The sequence below is a fragment of the Lepisma saccharinum genome, chromosome 9 (genome assembly GCF_977018435.1).
Source record: "Lepisma saccharinum chromosome 9, izLepSacc3.1, whole genome shotgun sequence".
Taxonomy (NCBI): Eukaryota; Metazoa; Arthropoda; class Insecta; order Zygentoma; family Lepismatidae; genus Lepisma; species Lepisma saccharinum.
Window position 1 is genome coordinate 73,068,426 of NC_139237.1, and position 17,530 is coordinate 73,085,955.

At 40.5% G+C, this 17,530-nt stretch overlaps 1 protein-coding gene across 1 annotated transcript in view; it reads right to left on the bottom strand.

The window, feature by feature from the left end:
• The window catches only part of LOC145992139 (pre-piRNA 3'-exonuclease trimmer-like), a 150,110-nt gene that overhangs the window by 52,332 nt on the left and 80,248 nt on the right, over positions 1-17,530 (bottom strand). Inside the window, exon 11 of the mRNA XM_083128404.1 lies at positions 9,005-9,093. Coding sequence (XP_082984530.1) covers positions 9,005-9,093 — 89 coding nt within the window. The remainder of the gene's footprint in view (positions 1-9,004; positions 9,094-17,530) is intronic.

Here is a 17,530-nt window from a genome sequence, read left to right on the forward strand (position 1 = left end):
TAATATTTTTAGCGAGATATTTGAACAGTTAATTTTTAATTATCTGTCTTTTAACATGAAATGTACTTTAAGTTCCATCTCAGTACATTTGGGCTGCTTAATAGACTTACGTAATCACGAAACTATTGAAAATATCTAGATAACACTAGCGAAAGCAAACCACACGAGAATTCACTTCATTGCTCCGGAATAAATTCTAAACTGATGTAATTTTTCAGATTTTGACGTCATAGCGGTTTTCGCTTTGCACCACGCCATGAAGGCGTCAAGGGGAGAGGTGGAGTTTGGGCCCCACATTTTCTTGATCACGGCCGAAGTTTTGGGTGATGTGATCAGCACCACGCCCCTGGCCGCCTTTACCCCTTACATATACATCAAGTTACTTTACCCCCCAGTTACCTTCAGGTAACCAGTTTATACACGCTAGGGATGCGACGACCTCATCGCCCAGTGACTTGTTCACTGCAGTTAGTCAACCAACAGAGTGAAATGGTCAACATTTTGCTCTGTTGGGATTTACAGAGCTGTCCTGTCATGGCTCTATGAGCGTCCCACAATCGGCAGAAGTGGGGTATGGTTGGTGGACTACAATGGGATCCTCCCAGCTAGATCCAGTGAAAATAAAACATTCTGGATGTATTATATAATTGTAACTTAAAATATTTTTTAAGTCTTTGTAGCTGAATTTTGGCAATTTTTAAATGATAGTTTACAAAATATCAGCTGCCATGTATATTTACAGTATAACATGATTGGTATTTTGTATATTTTTCTACACAAAATGTTTGCTATTTTTGCCTACAAAAATTATTGAATTCTAAATCAAGATAAATTTAAGTATGTTTACATGTTGCATTTCCTTTCGTATGAGCTTCACACGAACATAACATATATTTTGTTTCCTTTCCTTTTATTTCTTAGAGGCTAATAAACGCCATTAAATGATTACAAGGTGAATGTACTTTCACCAAAAGTGGCTCTGATATCTACAAAATCCTTATGTACATTATTCTATAAATTATTTATTTCAAGTTATTTAAATCGCGTTTTAAATCAACCTGATTTAAATCGATCCACCTTGCATGTAACTAAATTTTCTTGAAAAGTGGAGTTACGCCACTTGTGCTCCGAACCAATCAATTCAACCTATTATATTTCAATTTATTGTTTGTGGATTGCGGCAGAGGGAAATAATATCGCACAGAGAATATGCTTTACGGCTCATCGCTATTTGTACTTTTTTGAATTGTTCTTATTTCACGTAATCTTTCGACCTCTTTAGGCTAATCGCAATGATGAGGATGAATGATGATAGGAAATGGATGAATGGACGCTATTGTCATCGCCATGACTCGAACCTTGGATCGCTGGTCACGAGACCATGAGTCCAGCACTCAACTCATTCGGTTACCAAGGCGACACGTTCAACGCTAGAAAAGGCCGGCCCCGCGGCGGAGTGGTTAGCACATCGCGCTATGACGCCAGCGGTTCCGCGGTCGAATCCTCGCCTGGGCACGGATGTTTGCGAGTGTCCATTTATCAATCATATCATCACTCATCCCCATCTTCGCAAATTAGCCAAAAGTGGCACAAGATGCGAAGTAAAATTAAGCAAATCAATCAATCAATGCTAGAAAAAAATGTGTAGAGTACTGACATGCTATGGGTCTGTCCGAAAGGTCCTAAAGGCAGGCTTCAAGTACGGTCTTGTAGAAGTGACGTCACCTAGTGCAGTTCGAAAGCGCCAATTAAACGAGCAATCGAGACCACAGCGCGGGCACGCATCGTTGCAGGCTTAAGTACTTGACTCGAGAACTCGTTGTTCATTTGTTTGAAATCACGGAGGTAGAAAGTCAGCAAGGTTTTGAAGTTCTTCTAATGAGTGGAAATGTATGTACAAGAACAGTTTTGAATGCTATGTGATTTCTATGGTAAAAACAAGTGTTTAAAACGCGGGGAAAACAACCTGTCCTTAGTTTATATACTAATCGTATTTGGCGCTGCAGTCGAAGTGCAATACGAAAGATTTCCACTTCAAGTCCACAAATTCACTACCGAACTGCAAGACCGCTCTCGGAGAATGTTCGCTTCAAGTGCGGTCTTGCACCTTTCGGACATGGCCTAGGCTGCTCTAGAACCACAACCAAGTAGTGTTCATTCAAGCAAAAGCAATTAAAATCTACAAGACGCCATTTATTTTAAAAAAAATCATTTTTGTTGATTTTTAAAATTTAAATCAGATTTTTTATTTAAATAGACTTTTTTCATTTTTTTCTTTTAAAAAAAGCTTAAAATTGCTTGTATGATTTTTGGCACCATACATATAGATATATGTTTTCTATAGAAAGGCTTTTTCTAGTAAACGGCCCTGTAAAATAATTGAACAATTTGATCAAACCAAATAATAAACGTACGTAAATATACATTTTTCTGTTTCTGATACTGTGCCTACTATGGCAATGTTTGTTGGGTGTAAGGGGTCCCGGGTTCGATACCCGTGGAGGCACAAGTGGTTCGGATCCCACTTTAAATTGTAGGTCTAGTCCCGTTTAGCCTTACTGTGCATAAAGTGGACTTAAAACAACAAATCAATCAATCAATTTGTTGGGTGTGTTAATGAAACTATAATAATTTCAGTAATTTGTCTTCCAGTAAAAATAAAACATTCTGGATGTACTCTACAATTGTAACTTAAAATATGAACTTAAATATTCTTATGGTCTTTGTAGCTGAAATTTGGGAGATTTTTTAATGATAGTTTGAAAAATATCAGCTGACATGTTTATTTACAGTTTAATGATAATGATACTATTTATGGTTTAATATGATTAGTATTTTGTATATTTTTCCACACAAAATGTTTGCTAGTTTTGTATATCAAATTACTGAATTTTAAATCAAGAGAAATGTGGGTTTACATTTACTTTCGTATCAGCTTCACACCATCAGTAAATATATTTTATTTTTATTATTTTCCTATCTCAGGAAATAAACACCATTAAATGATTACGAGATTAATGTACTTTCACCAAAAGTGACTCTGATATCTACAAAATCCCTATGTACATTATTCTATAAATTATTTATTTAAATCTTGATTTAAACCTGATTTAAATCAAACCACCTTGACCTCACTGTTATTTGACTTTTAGGTCCAAGAGGCATCCGTGAGCATCACTTGGAGCAAGAAAACGAAAGCAAGTCTCTGCGCAAGTAGTAACTCGAGAGGGTTCAAGAGAAGTGAGTGCAGCTACCAGCCGCTTGCAGGAGCGTGTACAGCTTCGCTCCGTCCACTCGTTTGCTCCACTTCTCTACCGTTATGCGCTGGCTTGCTCCACAGATTCCCGCAATAGATTAGAGCAGATGAGGTGCAGTTCCCCTCTACCGCAAATGAAGCCTAGGTTCATTCCGGCGACTAAACATGAAGAGGAACGCCACGGCATAACCCTTTTCAAATATTCCAGGGAAAGTAGAACGGAAAGGGGGAAGGGGGAGTCAATCGATGCAGTCTTGATTAAACGGGCGTCATAGGCATCCCACTTGAAGAGACCCGAAGGAAGAATGTGGGGCAATTTACAGATGCCATTCGTATCGCACAGGAACTCGCCTACGTGTAATCTCACCCCTTAAAGTCGACCTTCTCGTATGTCCACATATACGCTGGACATTAGGACAGCTTTGGCTGAATGACCGTCCCAATTGACACGCCCATAGAACACTAGACGGAAACCCTTTTAACTGGTTCATTATAGCATGCATGACCCCTGGAAACACACACCTATTTACGTGTGTGATGTCCAGCCTAGGGCTCTTACACACACACAACACACACGTCTTCACTCAAGTCTACCTGTTTTTCACTTGTGTATCTGAAGTATGTCCATCACACAACTGACATCTCCCCCGACATCACTATATATCATCGTTTCTCAACCTATGGGGCGCGACCCAACGCTGTGTCCCGAGGGGGCGAAGTCGGGCTCGAAAATTTATTTACCGTATCTTAAAAACCTATTGTATTTAAATTACTAAGATATAGTTTTAACCATTTAAATTCAACCCGTGTTGTACGTAGTCCAAACTCTGCATTTCTGTTATTAGCTATCATTGCACACTAATCACATTAGTTCGGTGAGTAACAAAAAAGGAGTTTCCAATTTCAGCATGTGTTTAATTAGATGTTAGACTAGAGTAAATTAGTCTTTTATATTACATATTTACTTTTCTAGAATAAAGTATGTGTAATTTGTTTAAGCAAGCGTAAAAGAGGGCTTCTTAAAGTACAAAACTATGATTATAAACTGGGTGCACACCGCTACAAGTATTTCTGCCGGCGCCCATGCTTATGGGTTCCATGAAGACTAATATCCTTCAATGTGGTCCCGGACAGAATAAGGTTGAGAACCACTGCTATATATTATTTGCCAATATCCTGTGGAAAAAAATTTAATATGCTGACCAAGGCAGTAATTTAATTTTATTATAAAACACAAACTAAACGTAACGTTTCAACCTTATAGCAAGGTCTTCTTCAGACTCTGCACCAAGTACAAATGTACATGTACTTTTATACTTGATTTGTGCTTGGTGCAGAGTCTGAAGAAGACCTTGCTATAAGGTTGAAACGTTACGTTTAGTTTATGTTTTATAATAAAATTAAATTACTGCCTTGGTCAGCATATTGAATTTTTATATAATGGAAAAAGGCTTAATGGTGTTATAATATCCTGGAAGTGGAAGTCCGGGCAAAGGCACCTTTACTAAATGCTGAGTTCTCCCTAGACAGGAAACGAATGACCTTGACAGGCCATATACACCACACACTAATGCAAGGGGAAGAGCACTTTAGTAACTTTATGAGTCAACTTCTTTTCCAGATTTTGTGCGATCAATTTCATCTCTTATTTGCTACAATATTTCTTGCACATGTATTACGTATGGGGCATTCCACGAGAGGTTACTCCATATTAATAACAAAAGGAATCAATTTGGAAACTATTATTGCTCTTTAATTGCATTAAGGTTTAAATGTTTGTGAATGACAATAATTTGCATATTTCACCATCAAAAATTATTAGCATCTGTAACCTATATGCTTCACAGATGGATTAACTACAAACTTTAACTGGGCACAAAAAAAAGTCGACATCGGGGAAGGGGGGGGGGGGAGAAAGAGAGATATTACAAGGCTTTAAAAAGATACTTTATCTCTTACTCTCTCTCTCGATCTTTTTATGGATATTCCTTTGTGTTTATACCTTTATCAATTTAATATTATCGTCAGGTTTGTAATAGCCTAATGAGGAAGAGGAAACAACATATCTATCAACCTAAATAGAGGAGCAACATTGTTATTAACTTAAATAGGTCTAAAAATAAGTCGAGTTAGGGTTTTTGTTTTAAGTTTACATTATGCTCAAGTAGGATCCGAACCTCTATGTGCCCCTTGAATTCTAGACGGCGAGATTACCACTACGCCATCGGGGAGTCAGTGAGAGCAAACAGAGGGGGGGGGGGGGAAGAAAAATTACAAGGCTTTGTAAAGATTCGAACATTACACCCCAAGCAATTCGTCTTCTCTCTGCCTTTTTGTGTGTACCATTAAACACGAGAGAGAGAGAGAGAGAGAGAGAGAGAGAGAGAGAGAGAGAGAGAGAGAGAGAGTAAACTTTGTAGAGTACAAATCACCTTTTAAAATAGAACGAGCGCGCCCGTAAGCGAAAGTAAAGCCAGCCTTGCTTTTATAAATCCGCCTAAAACAGAACAACATGTCGGATTCAGAAAGCTAAAAAGCTAGAAACGGCAAAAGGTCGCAGGGGGAGAGAGGGGAGAGTGTTGAAACCTGATGGGAGGAAAGGAGTTGGGTGGGGGTAGCTACTTTTGGTGGCCATGGAAACGGATGAGATCTGAGAGGCCGTGGGGAATTCTCGCGTCAAAGCAGCCGTTCAACCAATTCTTTAGCCACCAAGCAATATAGACCACAGGTGTGAGGAAGTAAAGAAATACACAGGACGGCTATCCATCGTTTTCCTACACAAGTCTATTCCTTATACAGGGTGGGCCTGCAACTTAGGAACACCCTGTTAATATCGAAACCGAAAACATAATGAAAAAAGCAACGTTAGTTCAAGAAAGTGTAGGCTAGTAGCCTGCAAGTGTTACTTCGATATTTGGTGGTGCTTTCTTTGGCTAGTGAAGTGCATAAATGGGACGTGGGGGAGGTACAGTCCCGTTCAATAAAAATGTCGCATGCATTTTGGCAAAGTTCGGCGTCTCTCGAAATTACGTTGGAAGCTCTGCAACAATAAAGTGCTCCGAAAAACTCGATCTGCCAAACTGCCGATTTCAATGTGTACTTTTTTTTCGTTCGGGATTATTATAACTAAAGCGGATATAAGAGAACAAATAAAATTTCGGTTTCTATAAAAAACTTCTAATTGCTAAGGATTTAGATCTATACTGTTACGAATTCACGAAGTGCTTGTTCCTAAGTTACTTTCTTGTACTTTCTCTTGTTATTTGACGTCTGGTTTCTGCCACATTTGGTTGACCGCGACGTCGGGGTTAGATTAGAAGAAATTGATGAAGGGGCGGGCACTCGTCAAGAACACCCATGTCCAGGTCGGGATTGGAACCCGGGTTCTTCGGTGGCGAGATCGACTGGCCAGTTGCAAATAACTAAAGTAATCAGGTACCGAACCCTGGACCCCTTCATTACAAGGCGACGACGCACCACTGCGAAATCGGGGAGGTTCTGTCAAACGAGGTGTCAAATAGGCCACCAGGAAGCAAAATTATATCGACACTCCTATCATGAACTGACAAATTTTGTGAAGTTCTTTTGGTAATAGGCATTAAGATTTCAAGACGTCCTGTAACTATCAAGAGCTTTCCTCTGATAGATCCCTTAAGCCTGACGCCCACTGAGACGCGGCGAAACACGGAAATATCCGGCAACAGAACTTCTGTTGTCTGCGTCTACTGACGCCCACTACAGGGAAACGCGTGGAATTTCCGGCTAGAAGTCTGCAGGTTATCACTAGGGCTAGAATAATTATGCATTTTGCATATTGCATAATTTAAGGATTTTAACTAAAAATGCATACTTGTATGAAATTTGGTTGATGTTATGCATATTTTTGTACCCACAACCAACACCGAGCATATACTGTAAATATTTATTTTTCTTCTCCTCGCTTCTCTTCTCTCGTTTTTATCTTTTCTCTGTCTTTCTTCTTTCCTTTTTCCTGGATTGTATGAAATGTATTGTTTTTCATTTAACGGAGAACCATATTAATTGTAAAAAAATCTGTGTAGCGAATGAGCATTCAGAATAATGCATATTCATTGCCTGGAATGTAATCTGTCATAGTTTTTCTACCGCATTTATAAATTAAACGGGTTTTTAAAGTGCACATTTTACACATTTTTAGTGCATATTTTGCGTTTTTTTAGTGCATAACTATTCGAGTCCTAGTTATCACCCACTGAGACGCCGGAAGCGAAACAGTTTCGTTCTGTTGCCGCGCTTCCGGCACTGAGATGCCGTCAAGATTTAGAACTGCGGTTCTTAATATTTTATTTGCCACGGACTCCTTTAAATATCTTGATGCTGATGCGGACCCTAGGATTTGACTCAATATTTGTGATTCAAATGCTTACTTCAAAGTGATACAATTTATTACAACACTCATATTTTATGTAATACAACAACAATAATAAACAGTGAATGAAGAACTGGAAATTTCGAAAAACCAGTTCCACTGGCGTTGACCGAGTCTTAAGGTTGCGCGACTTTTGAAACACCCTGTGTCCACAATAGCGGAGAGACACCCTTGCTCCAAACCGCACAAGGAAAAAGCAAATGCAATTTCTGAATATTCGACGCTCCTGCGATTTAATGCCATATTAGTTTGTGCCCCGGACAAAATCCAGTCCGGGGGGAGAGGAGAATTTAATTCCTCGCGAAGTCAAATTGAGTTACGGCCTGGTTCCCAGCCGTGCCGGGCAAAGAGAGGGAGCCACCCCCTCCCCCCAAGTCACGTTTTGTTGTTCCATGACAACGCAGCGGAAAGAAAAATCACGCCGGAAGTGATGTAGCCCGGTAACGTCGTAATCCGTCTCCCGAAGAAGGTGGATCAAAGGCTTTTTCCCCCCGGAATGAGATGATTGATCAAACAGACAAGGAAAGCTGCGGTGCCTGCCTGATCGATTCTCCGAAATTGATTGTCCTTTGTTTGTACGGCCGAGAGCAAAAGTTTCCGATCCCTCGGTGATAGGCGTCTAATCTTACCAAGTTCGTTTACCGGACAGCCGATTTGGTGGAAAGGTAAATTTGAGGTGCGTGGTGCGATCAGAAAGTTCGAGGACTGATTTTTTCACTGACGATGCCAGAAATGACGGGGGAGTAAAATAACGATACACAACATATATGACCAATCAATAAAAAATCACGTCGGTATCAGGATATTGGCTTAGATAAACATTTAAAATACCCCACACACACACATCTCAAACGAGAAGGTCTTGATCTCGTTTCGATTTTACACAAATCCGTCTCGAGTTTTAAGAGGCCATCCCTGAACTATCTACACGTCTTACTTTGCCAGCATGGACGTTCGGAAGGGAGAAAAGGGTAGTCCATGCCCCCTACATGGAAAATGAATGTCAACCAAAAATATATATATTTCACCCATATAACTTAATTTCAATTATAGTAATTTCCGTTAATTATTTCAACGATCTTGCAGGAACATGTTAACTTCAAACTGGAGGAGGAATGCTATTTGAGGGGATAACGCTATTATGTTGGGACCTCCATGCCTGTGTCGACTAGTTCACGCATATAGACCAAGAAGGCAAGGAGGATTATGGTCCATTGTCGCTAGTCCACATTTGTAAATTACAAGTGCATTCAAATTATACAGTTTTGGCCTTAATGGATTGGTTTGCACAGAACTTAAAAAAATTCGCTCCATCCCAAAACAGAAATAAGCTTTCTTACCTATAAAAGTTTCCAACAGCAACCAATGCCTTTCTCCTAGTCCAGGACTTGACATCGACAGACCCAAACCTTGAGAACGTCTCAGCAACCTAAAACGAAAGGAAGGTGCAATTAGTAGATGGTTGCACTATATAAATGGTAATAATGGTAGCAATGGCTACTTTGGGATCGCAACTTTTGTGCTACTATCGAACCAATAGAAGTCTTCGCAGCCTATAGGATTATAGGAGAAATCCGAACCACTTATATGTGCTGTGGCAGTTAGCCGACCCTCGTGGCAGGGTGGTTAGCACAGTACGCTACGACGGCAGGATTCTCGGGTTCGAATCCCAGCCTGGGCATGTGTGATCTTTGTGAGTGTTCCTTCATGCATTTCATCATGTCATCACACTTCGCGATTAGCCAAAAGTGGCAAAAAGTGAAGTAAAATAAACCAAATTAATCAGTCAATCATTCAAAACACATAATTTAACATTTTGACTTTGATTCCCGTTGAGGGGATCGTCTACGTACTTTGTCAGATACGCTAATCGGGACTGGGCCTACAGTATAAAGCGATATTCGAACCACTGCGCGATGCGCCTCCACCGGGGATCGAACACAGGTCCCCTTTTATTACAAGGCTACAGCGTAACTTCGCCATGGGAAAAGGGAGGGGGATTCCTTGATAAGCGTGTTCGCCATTTCACCAATTCCATCTAATCATGAGCTTAACCCTTATCGTTGCGATTAGTCTAAAAAGATAAAAAGACCGACGTAGTTTTATATTAGTAAACTGCATTAGGTAATTAAAATGACCATAAAATCTGTGATTTAAGCATGCAAAGTGAATTGTTCATAGGCTGTATGGATGAGCTGAGCTTGAAATTATTGCCTTCCCCAACATTAAATTGCTTACTACCCTCCATGTACAAACTCACACCATCACCAAACCAGGAGCCTGACGAAACAAATATCACTACATTTGCAGCGATTTCCGATAACATGTCACGGGAGCGTGTAGCGATGCGATTATCCCGGGAGACATTACCATTACTATCGATCTACACGATTATTAATCCCCCCGTTGCATCACATTGAATCGCTCTTGCCACCGATAAGCACAGTCGCGGCTGGGAGAGCTAATGAGGCGCGGAGTGCTAACTTGAAACCGAAGTGCATGCGACGGACATCGATCGCGACCTATGACATTACGCGGATCTCGACTTCTTGTAGCCTCAATATGCATGCAAATGCGCACAGGACCTCCTAAGATTCTGGCAATTAAAAAAGTTTCGAAAAACTTTTATCGGAGATTTCGACAGGAAGACTTACTTACAAATCTGCATGCAATTTTCTCCTCAAACTTTCATTTTCAATTAAGATGCGAGGTGATTCGTAAAATGATATGTATGGTAATAATAATATATGGAGAGCCGCGATCTTTTTTAAAACGAGAACGTGTTTCTTAACAACAAATGTAGCAGAAGTCTTGTGAGATTAAGGAAAATGTGAATTAAAATTCGTCCCGCGAAGATTTATAATCATCTCAAACGAAAACATGTATCAGATCTAATATCTCCATACTACAAGCATTGTTCAAGAAAGTAATGCCCCATATTTTTTACTGAGAACTCTTTATTCTATATATATGAAATTCATAGACAGCAAAGGTACATGTTTCAGATACACGTGTCACTCTTCTACAAATTATCCGTTCAGTTCTACAGGAGTAGTCAGGTTCCCCTAGGAGAGAACAATATTATGATACTTGTAGTAAGGAAATGTGTATTTATTGCTGGAGAAAGGTAAGGGAACACAATCTGCCGTATATGCTCAACATGTTTCCCATAATTTGCAATACATTCTAGGCAACGATTCACGCATGTTTGACAACAAACCCTTAATTGCATTAAGTTCATTGAAAGCATTTTCAATTTCTTGTCGCAAATCATTCACAGTTTGTGGTTTTGCAGCATAGATGGCATGCTTAACATCGTTTGCCCGGTGGAACTCTTAACAACACATTAAATTTAATTCTTAGAATTACATATACAGTTTCTCTCAGGGGAACTGACTTTTGGGCCACCCTGTATTACCTTGCGACATGGAACGGAGGCATGAATATCTTGTATACTAAAAGCTGAGACTGCAAAGGGATGGTCAAATTAGGATAAAATTTTCTATCTGGATTTCAAATATCCAGATATCATATTCTGATATCCGGATTATCCGAATGTGTGCATTATCCGGACAGTTTTATCGTTTATCTGTCTCGTCATTTTCATATTTCACTGTACGTATTTTCCACAAATCTTTCATCAAGCCTCTTCCATCCGGATACCAGAATTATATACAAATTATCCGGATTATCTGTTGCATCCGAAACGGATGTCGGATAATTTGAAATCCAAATATCCGTTATCCGGATTTTGTGGCCCCCTCTGCAGGTCCAGGTGCCAGAGCATCGTTACCCTGCAAGAGTGCAGCTGCACTACGATGGAGCGAAGTTGACACTTCAGTGCCTATGTAAGGGGAGTGTACACACAGAAAACTAAATGCATCGATTAATGCACTAAAGCGTATTTTATGGCATCTTCAAAGAATACGATTCACATTTGATGCATTTAGGTGCATTTTTGTATGTCGTGAAAGAAACACCAAAGTGCATCATTTGATTCAAGTGAGGATTCATTTCAGTCGAGATGCACTTCAATGAATCAGTTGATGCTCCTTGATGCACCTTCCTGCATCATCGAAAGAGATGCATTCTGGTGCATCAAGGCGCATCAAAACGCATCAACTGATGCATTGAAGTGCATCTCGACCGTAATAAGTCCTCACTTGAATCAAATTATGCACTTTGGTGTTTTTCACGACATACAAAAATGCAGCCAAACGCATCAAATGTGAATCTGATTCTTTGAAGAAGCCATAAAACACACACTAATGCATCAATCGATGCATTATGGTGCATCAATCGATATGATGCATTTAGTTCGCTAGAGTGTAAGCAGGCACGCGAAAGAAGAAAGAAAGAAATCGAGTCCCCCAGAGGCTCGAAAGCGCCTGGACCATCGCACTTCCATAGTCACAGTAAAAGTCACGGATGCGTCGAAGACAACGGCCTTTACCCAGATGCCTCCAGGGCCATTGTCGGTCTCGTTCGAACACATGTAAACACGAAGATCCTTTCAGGAGAATAGAGCTTGCAATAAAGCAGGGACGAAGAGAGTCGTTAATTAACCATGGTGCACTGGTGGGAAAACATAGTCTGCTTACTTTGGCGAGGCTTCTTCGCGAGGTAATGGGACTTAAAGGACACGCAACGAGGGAATATGTGCGTTTCCAAGACGCTACCGGGTGTAAAGGAGTATAAAAATCTGCAGGAGAGGACGAACTTTGTCCTGCTTATGCACTAAAGGTAACTAAAACAAGTGGAATCGGGGCCGAGCCCAAAGCACAAGTGGGCATAAAAGATGTATTTTAATAATGTATGCCGAAAATACAACTAAGGACATTGTTGTATCCAGCCACTTTCCTCCGGAGGGAGTATCAAACTTTTCGTGGGGACGGACGTCAAAGGCATCGAATTATAATACTAATAAAAGCATAATATTTTTTTAAATTTTCTTTCCTCTGAAATGAAGCGTAAAATTCGATAAGATTACATAAGGAAACTGTTGAAGTTGAAATTCGTTACAACAATAGAATATGGCATTACACCAGCCCTGCCGTTCTACGCATGCCCATTGTTGACTTTCAATGAAAAGGGATTTTTATTACATATTACTATACGACGCACGGTTTTAGAAGCGATATTGGGCGGAGCTACGGAGGGCGTGTCCTTGGCGACCAGTCGGAATAATCCCATCTTCCACGTTCATTTGCTCTTTCATGCAACTCGCTAGATAGCTCATCCGAATTTCAGGGGAAAACATGCCATATAATCCTTGAATAACAAGCATGCTTTCTTTATCCACTGGCGGCGACATGAACCCCTCCCCCTCTACAATCATTTTAATGAACCAATTGGATAATTCTGCATATTTAAGACGCAACGAATTTTTCAAATGATGGAATTAAAAATTAATGTGAAACATCACTGGAACTCTATTCGAAAAGAGCTTTTATTAATCAAGCGTTTCCAATTTGTATCCCGAGTGTCAAACATTTCTAATTCACCATTTCTGTAGTAATCATCACAGAATATGAGATGAGCAAAGCCGCACCCTGTGGCAGTGTGGTTAGCGTAACATGCTAAGACGCCAGAGATCCGAACCGTAAAAAATGGATGGACAGTTCAACTCATCGTCATGATGAACCCAAGAAGTAGAAAATCGATATAAAACGACCGAAATAGAAAAAAACAGATATGCAGCAATATTGTTATTATTAATATTCAATTTATTCTATTGCTCTTGCATATTAACGGTCACGGTTTGTTCCTTAAATTCTCGTTACATTTTTTACGTGAAAAATCAAATACCGTGATAATACACATAAGAGTGAAGAAACTCAGTTCTGAGAAGCAGGAGAAGGAGAGAGACAGCAAGAGAGATAGAGCAAAAGAGAGATAATATGGAAAGAAAGAGATAGTAGAGAAACAGTGGGGAAAAAGGGGAAAGAGAATGAAGTAGGAAAACAGTGGACAAAAGGAGAGAGAGAATAAAGTAGAGAAACAGTGGAAGAAGAAAGAAAAAAGGGGCGAAAAAGGAGAGAAAAATCAAGTAAGCGATTGAGAAACAGAGGAAGGTAGAAAGAGATACATTAAACAGAAAGAAAGGTAGAGAACAGTTGGAGAGATAAAAAAGTGAATAGAAAAAGAGAGAGAAGGTAAAGGTAATAAAGGAACAGAGGAAGAAAGGCGAGAAAAGATACAGCAAAAGAGATCGAGAGTGGTAAAAATAGATAGAGATCTAGAGAAACACTTGACGAAAGGGAGAAAGAAGAAGAAAAAGAAAAGAGGGAGACAAAAGCAAAATCCAAAGTCCACATGTTGCCAAGTCTACGCGAATATAATTTTGTGTCGACGTCACAGTAGATATGCTTGACTGGTTGCTTCGAATTGCCTTGGTGAAAAGCCGCCTTTATTCGCGAAAGGAGACATATGAAAAGGCACGTAGAAGGTAGTTGATGAAACGAATCGTACAGGAACTGAAAAAAAACGAGTATGAAGTTAAAAGCGGCGGATGAAAAAAAACACCCAAATAAGCGTCCTTGTGACGTAACGAACTCGAATTATAAATACTCTAGAGTGACAATCATTTCTCATCGCCTACTTGCAACATCAAGTTTCTCGAAGCCACGCAACCAACGCATGGAACACAATCCGGTCTATTTTAAAACGTCACGTCTTCTATTTTCATATTTCTCGTTCCCGAGTAGAGGCCAGCATAGTCTGCATTTTACCTACCCACTGCCCGCTTGCCCGTGAGGACAGGTATACCTGCTAGCCTGCCCACGGCAACGAGTCGACTTGCGTCTTTACCCGGGTTCTTCGTCTTCCAGGCGCTCTGCGCTTACAAGGTAACTGGGCATTCAACAAGACCCGGGCGCCTGCAAAACCTGCTGGAAGGAAACAGCCCTCCGGCAGCGTGTCGCTCCAGGTGTTTCATCACCACGTGGACAGCTTCAGCCAGTGTTGCCTACTTACGTAGCTCGTAAATCCTACGAGGTCCTAGGAGGAGCTCTCTCCTCCAAGGAGAATTTATATACTTAGCGATTTCAGTTCAGCGTAAGCAGTTTCTATCTTATTGCCCGGAAATGCACGCAGTATTACAGCTTCATTTATTTAAATGAATGATCGAGCAAACAAAAATCTCCTCACTAAAAACTAATTGCTTTTCATTGCATGGTGCCTTAACCAGGCACGCAGTGGCGCAACCAGAGGGGGTAGGGTGCATTGCTCACAAGCTTGGACGGAAATTAAGTCTAGCGGAAGGGTCAGGGTGGGGGTCAAACATTAAAGTACAAGAAAAAACAGACTAGCAGAATTTAAGAGTAGCAGGGCTAAAGGGTACTCAAGATGGAATTAATTTTCATATTTTTCTTGCATTTTCCTTCCAGACGGCCAAGGGCACCTGCAGAGGGGGAATGGAGGGGTAATTGCAACCCCTTGATTTCAAATTTTATGAAAGTAGAAATATATTATAAAATATTATCCAGTCTCATCAAGTTCAATGCCGTAGCAAAGGGGTAGCGGGAGTCGGCCCTGAGCGCCGAACGATCTAAGTGAGAAAAGTTTTAAAACAGAGAATGCTATGGCGGCCCGTGATATTATTTGCTATTAATGTTGGTTTGTTACGAGTTGGATGAATTGATTATGTAATACGTCGCTCCATGTGAAAAGAAAATATTGTAGATGGAAATTTTACATGCCATATGTCTGTACATTCGGAATGCATTTATCATGCACTTTCTTTCTTTCAAAAACAGTTTGTGTGCTTGTTTTCCATTATTAGCTAATGTGAAATTGACGTGTTGAAAAAAAAATTCTAATCCTCTGTTTCAAAACAAATGCGCGTGAGAACCGACTTCTACCCCCTTTTTGCGTGATTTATGAGGATTATAATGCCTTTCATGCTACTTTATTACTATTATTGTGATTGTTCTTGTTGGCACGTTTATCCAAGTACTTGGCCCTACCCCCCCAAACGAGGGTAACGGCAATGGCCCTGGCTGGCTACGGCCCTGGTGTTCGCAGTAGAACAGTGTGTTGTTCGACTCGCGACCTCAGCGTCGAAAGTGACATGTTTCAGTCCTGTCCTATATCACTATATATACGTATATTGGTTGTTTACGACATATACTTATGGATCCTGTGCCACGGAAAACCTATTTCAATGTGTGTGTGTGGGGGGGGGGGGGTAGCAACATTCGTAAATCTCATTTCATTGGTGATGTGGCTTACGAAGCTTCGAGTTCCCTTTTTTAAGTAGTGAAAATCTATTGCAGTTGGCAACACTGCAGAACGGTGTGGGCCAGGTGCAGTTTCTACTCGAAGCAACTACGTCATGCAGAGGGAGGGGTCTGCAGTTGATGGAAAGAACGAACAGAGACCTACTAGGTATCGTAAGACTGCGGGTACCCGGCGGGTCTACAATGCCTGCCAGGAACGATCTGTGCAGGTGGGCATACAAGCTGCTCAAGCGAGGGTGTTGCGCAGGTTGCATGGCATTTCAGGAGCGATGTCTCGCGAACGAGTCTGCTCCAGGTCTTGTGCAGGCCTTTATTCCCGAGATGCACAGCCATGATAAATTGGTCCATGTTCGGATGACGAATGATAAATTGCGGCTTTCCGAAGGAAATGACATTTGCGTACGTACCTCGAATAGCAGTCGACCGATATTACGTAAGGTCAGTGACAAGACCATGTAGGTTGCTTGAATGACAGCCACGGCTATGTATTATTACTAGATCCCGGACCTTAAGGCGCTGCACCTACAAAAAAAAAATAATGGTGGGCGCTTCCACATATGGAGTCTCGCATCTTGTCGCCATATAAACCCATTTCGTGATATATTATTCCCCCTAATTTACACCTAAACATGCATTTTGCACCTATTCTGCCCTTAAAACATGATCGCAGGAGCGAATTCAAGTAAAAATGTACTATTATATGTGACATTCTGTAAATCGATGGAATTTTGTGTTCACTCCTTCAAACTAATTTGTGCATCCATAAAGCAACTGGAGGAAGGAGAGACAGTGGCGGATCTTCACAGAAACCAAGGAGAGTCTTCAAGGATTTGCTCTTCACAAACTGGAACAGTGTTTGGCCAAAAATCCAGACATATTACGAGTTGTAAGCATGGACGTCCATAGATTTTTTTTCCAGGGAGGGGCAAGGTAATTTTTTCCAGGGGGGCAAAGGAGGCATATTTTCCCCATAATATTGATGATCCCTCAAAAAACCACTGCTTCAATCTGAAATTACCATGTTCCTTCAACACCCTTGTAATAATTATACCGGGTGATCCGTTTGAGATGTCAGAAAAGTAAACCTTTGTGTACAATAGGTTAATGTACGTATCTCTGAGCAGTTTGTTGTACGTAATATATGCAGAAAGGATGTAAGTTTTGAGTGAGTGCAGATTTACAGACTTCAGCAATGTGGTTGTAATAATGTGCATTTAACACTCGAAAATTTCACATCCCATACGATACATTGTGCGCTGTTGTTGCGTGACCAGTATCTCTACTGGTGAGTGCATATACTTAAAGACCCGGCCTTTAATTATTACACTGCTCAAAATAATTAGTGGTGGTAGGGGGAGAAGAGTATAAGACTGGCAATGGTAAACGTAGATTGTATTGTATTTTAATAATTTAGCGTCGTTTTCTTCTACTTTTGACTAATCGCGACGATGAGGATGAGTGCTCAGTAGGTCTCCCAAATTTGGGCAAATGCAAATTTTGTTCCTTTACAATGATGGATTGATTGATTTGGTTTATTTTACTTCGCTTTTCTACAACATTGTCTAATCGCGAAGACGAAGAAGTGTTGATACGCGTATACTTAAAGAACCGGGCTCTAATTATTAC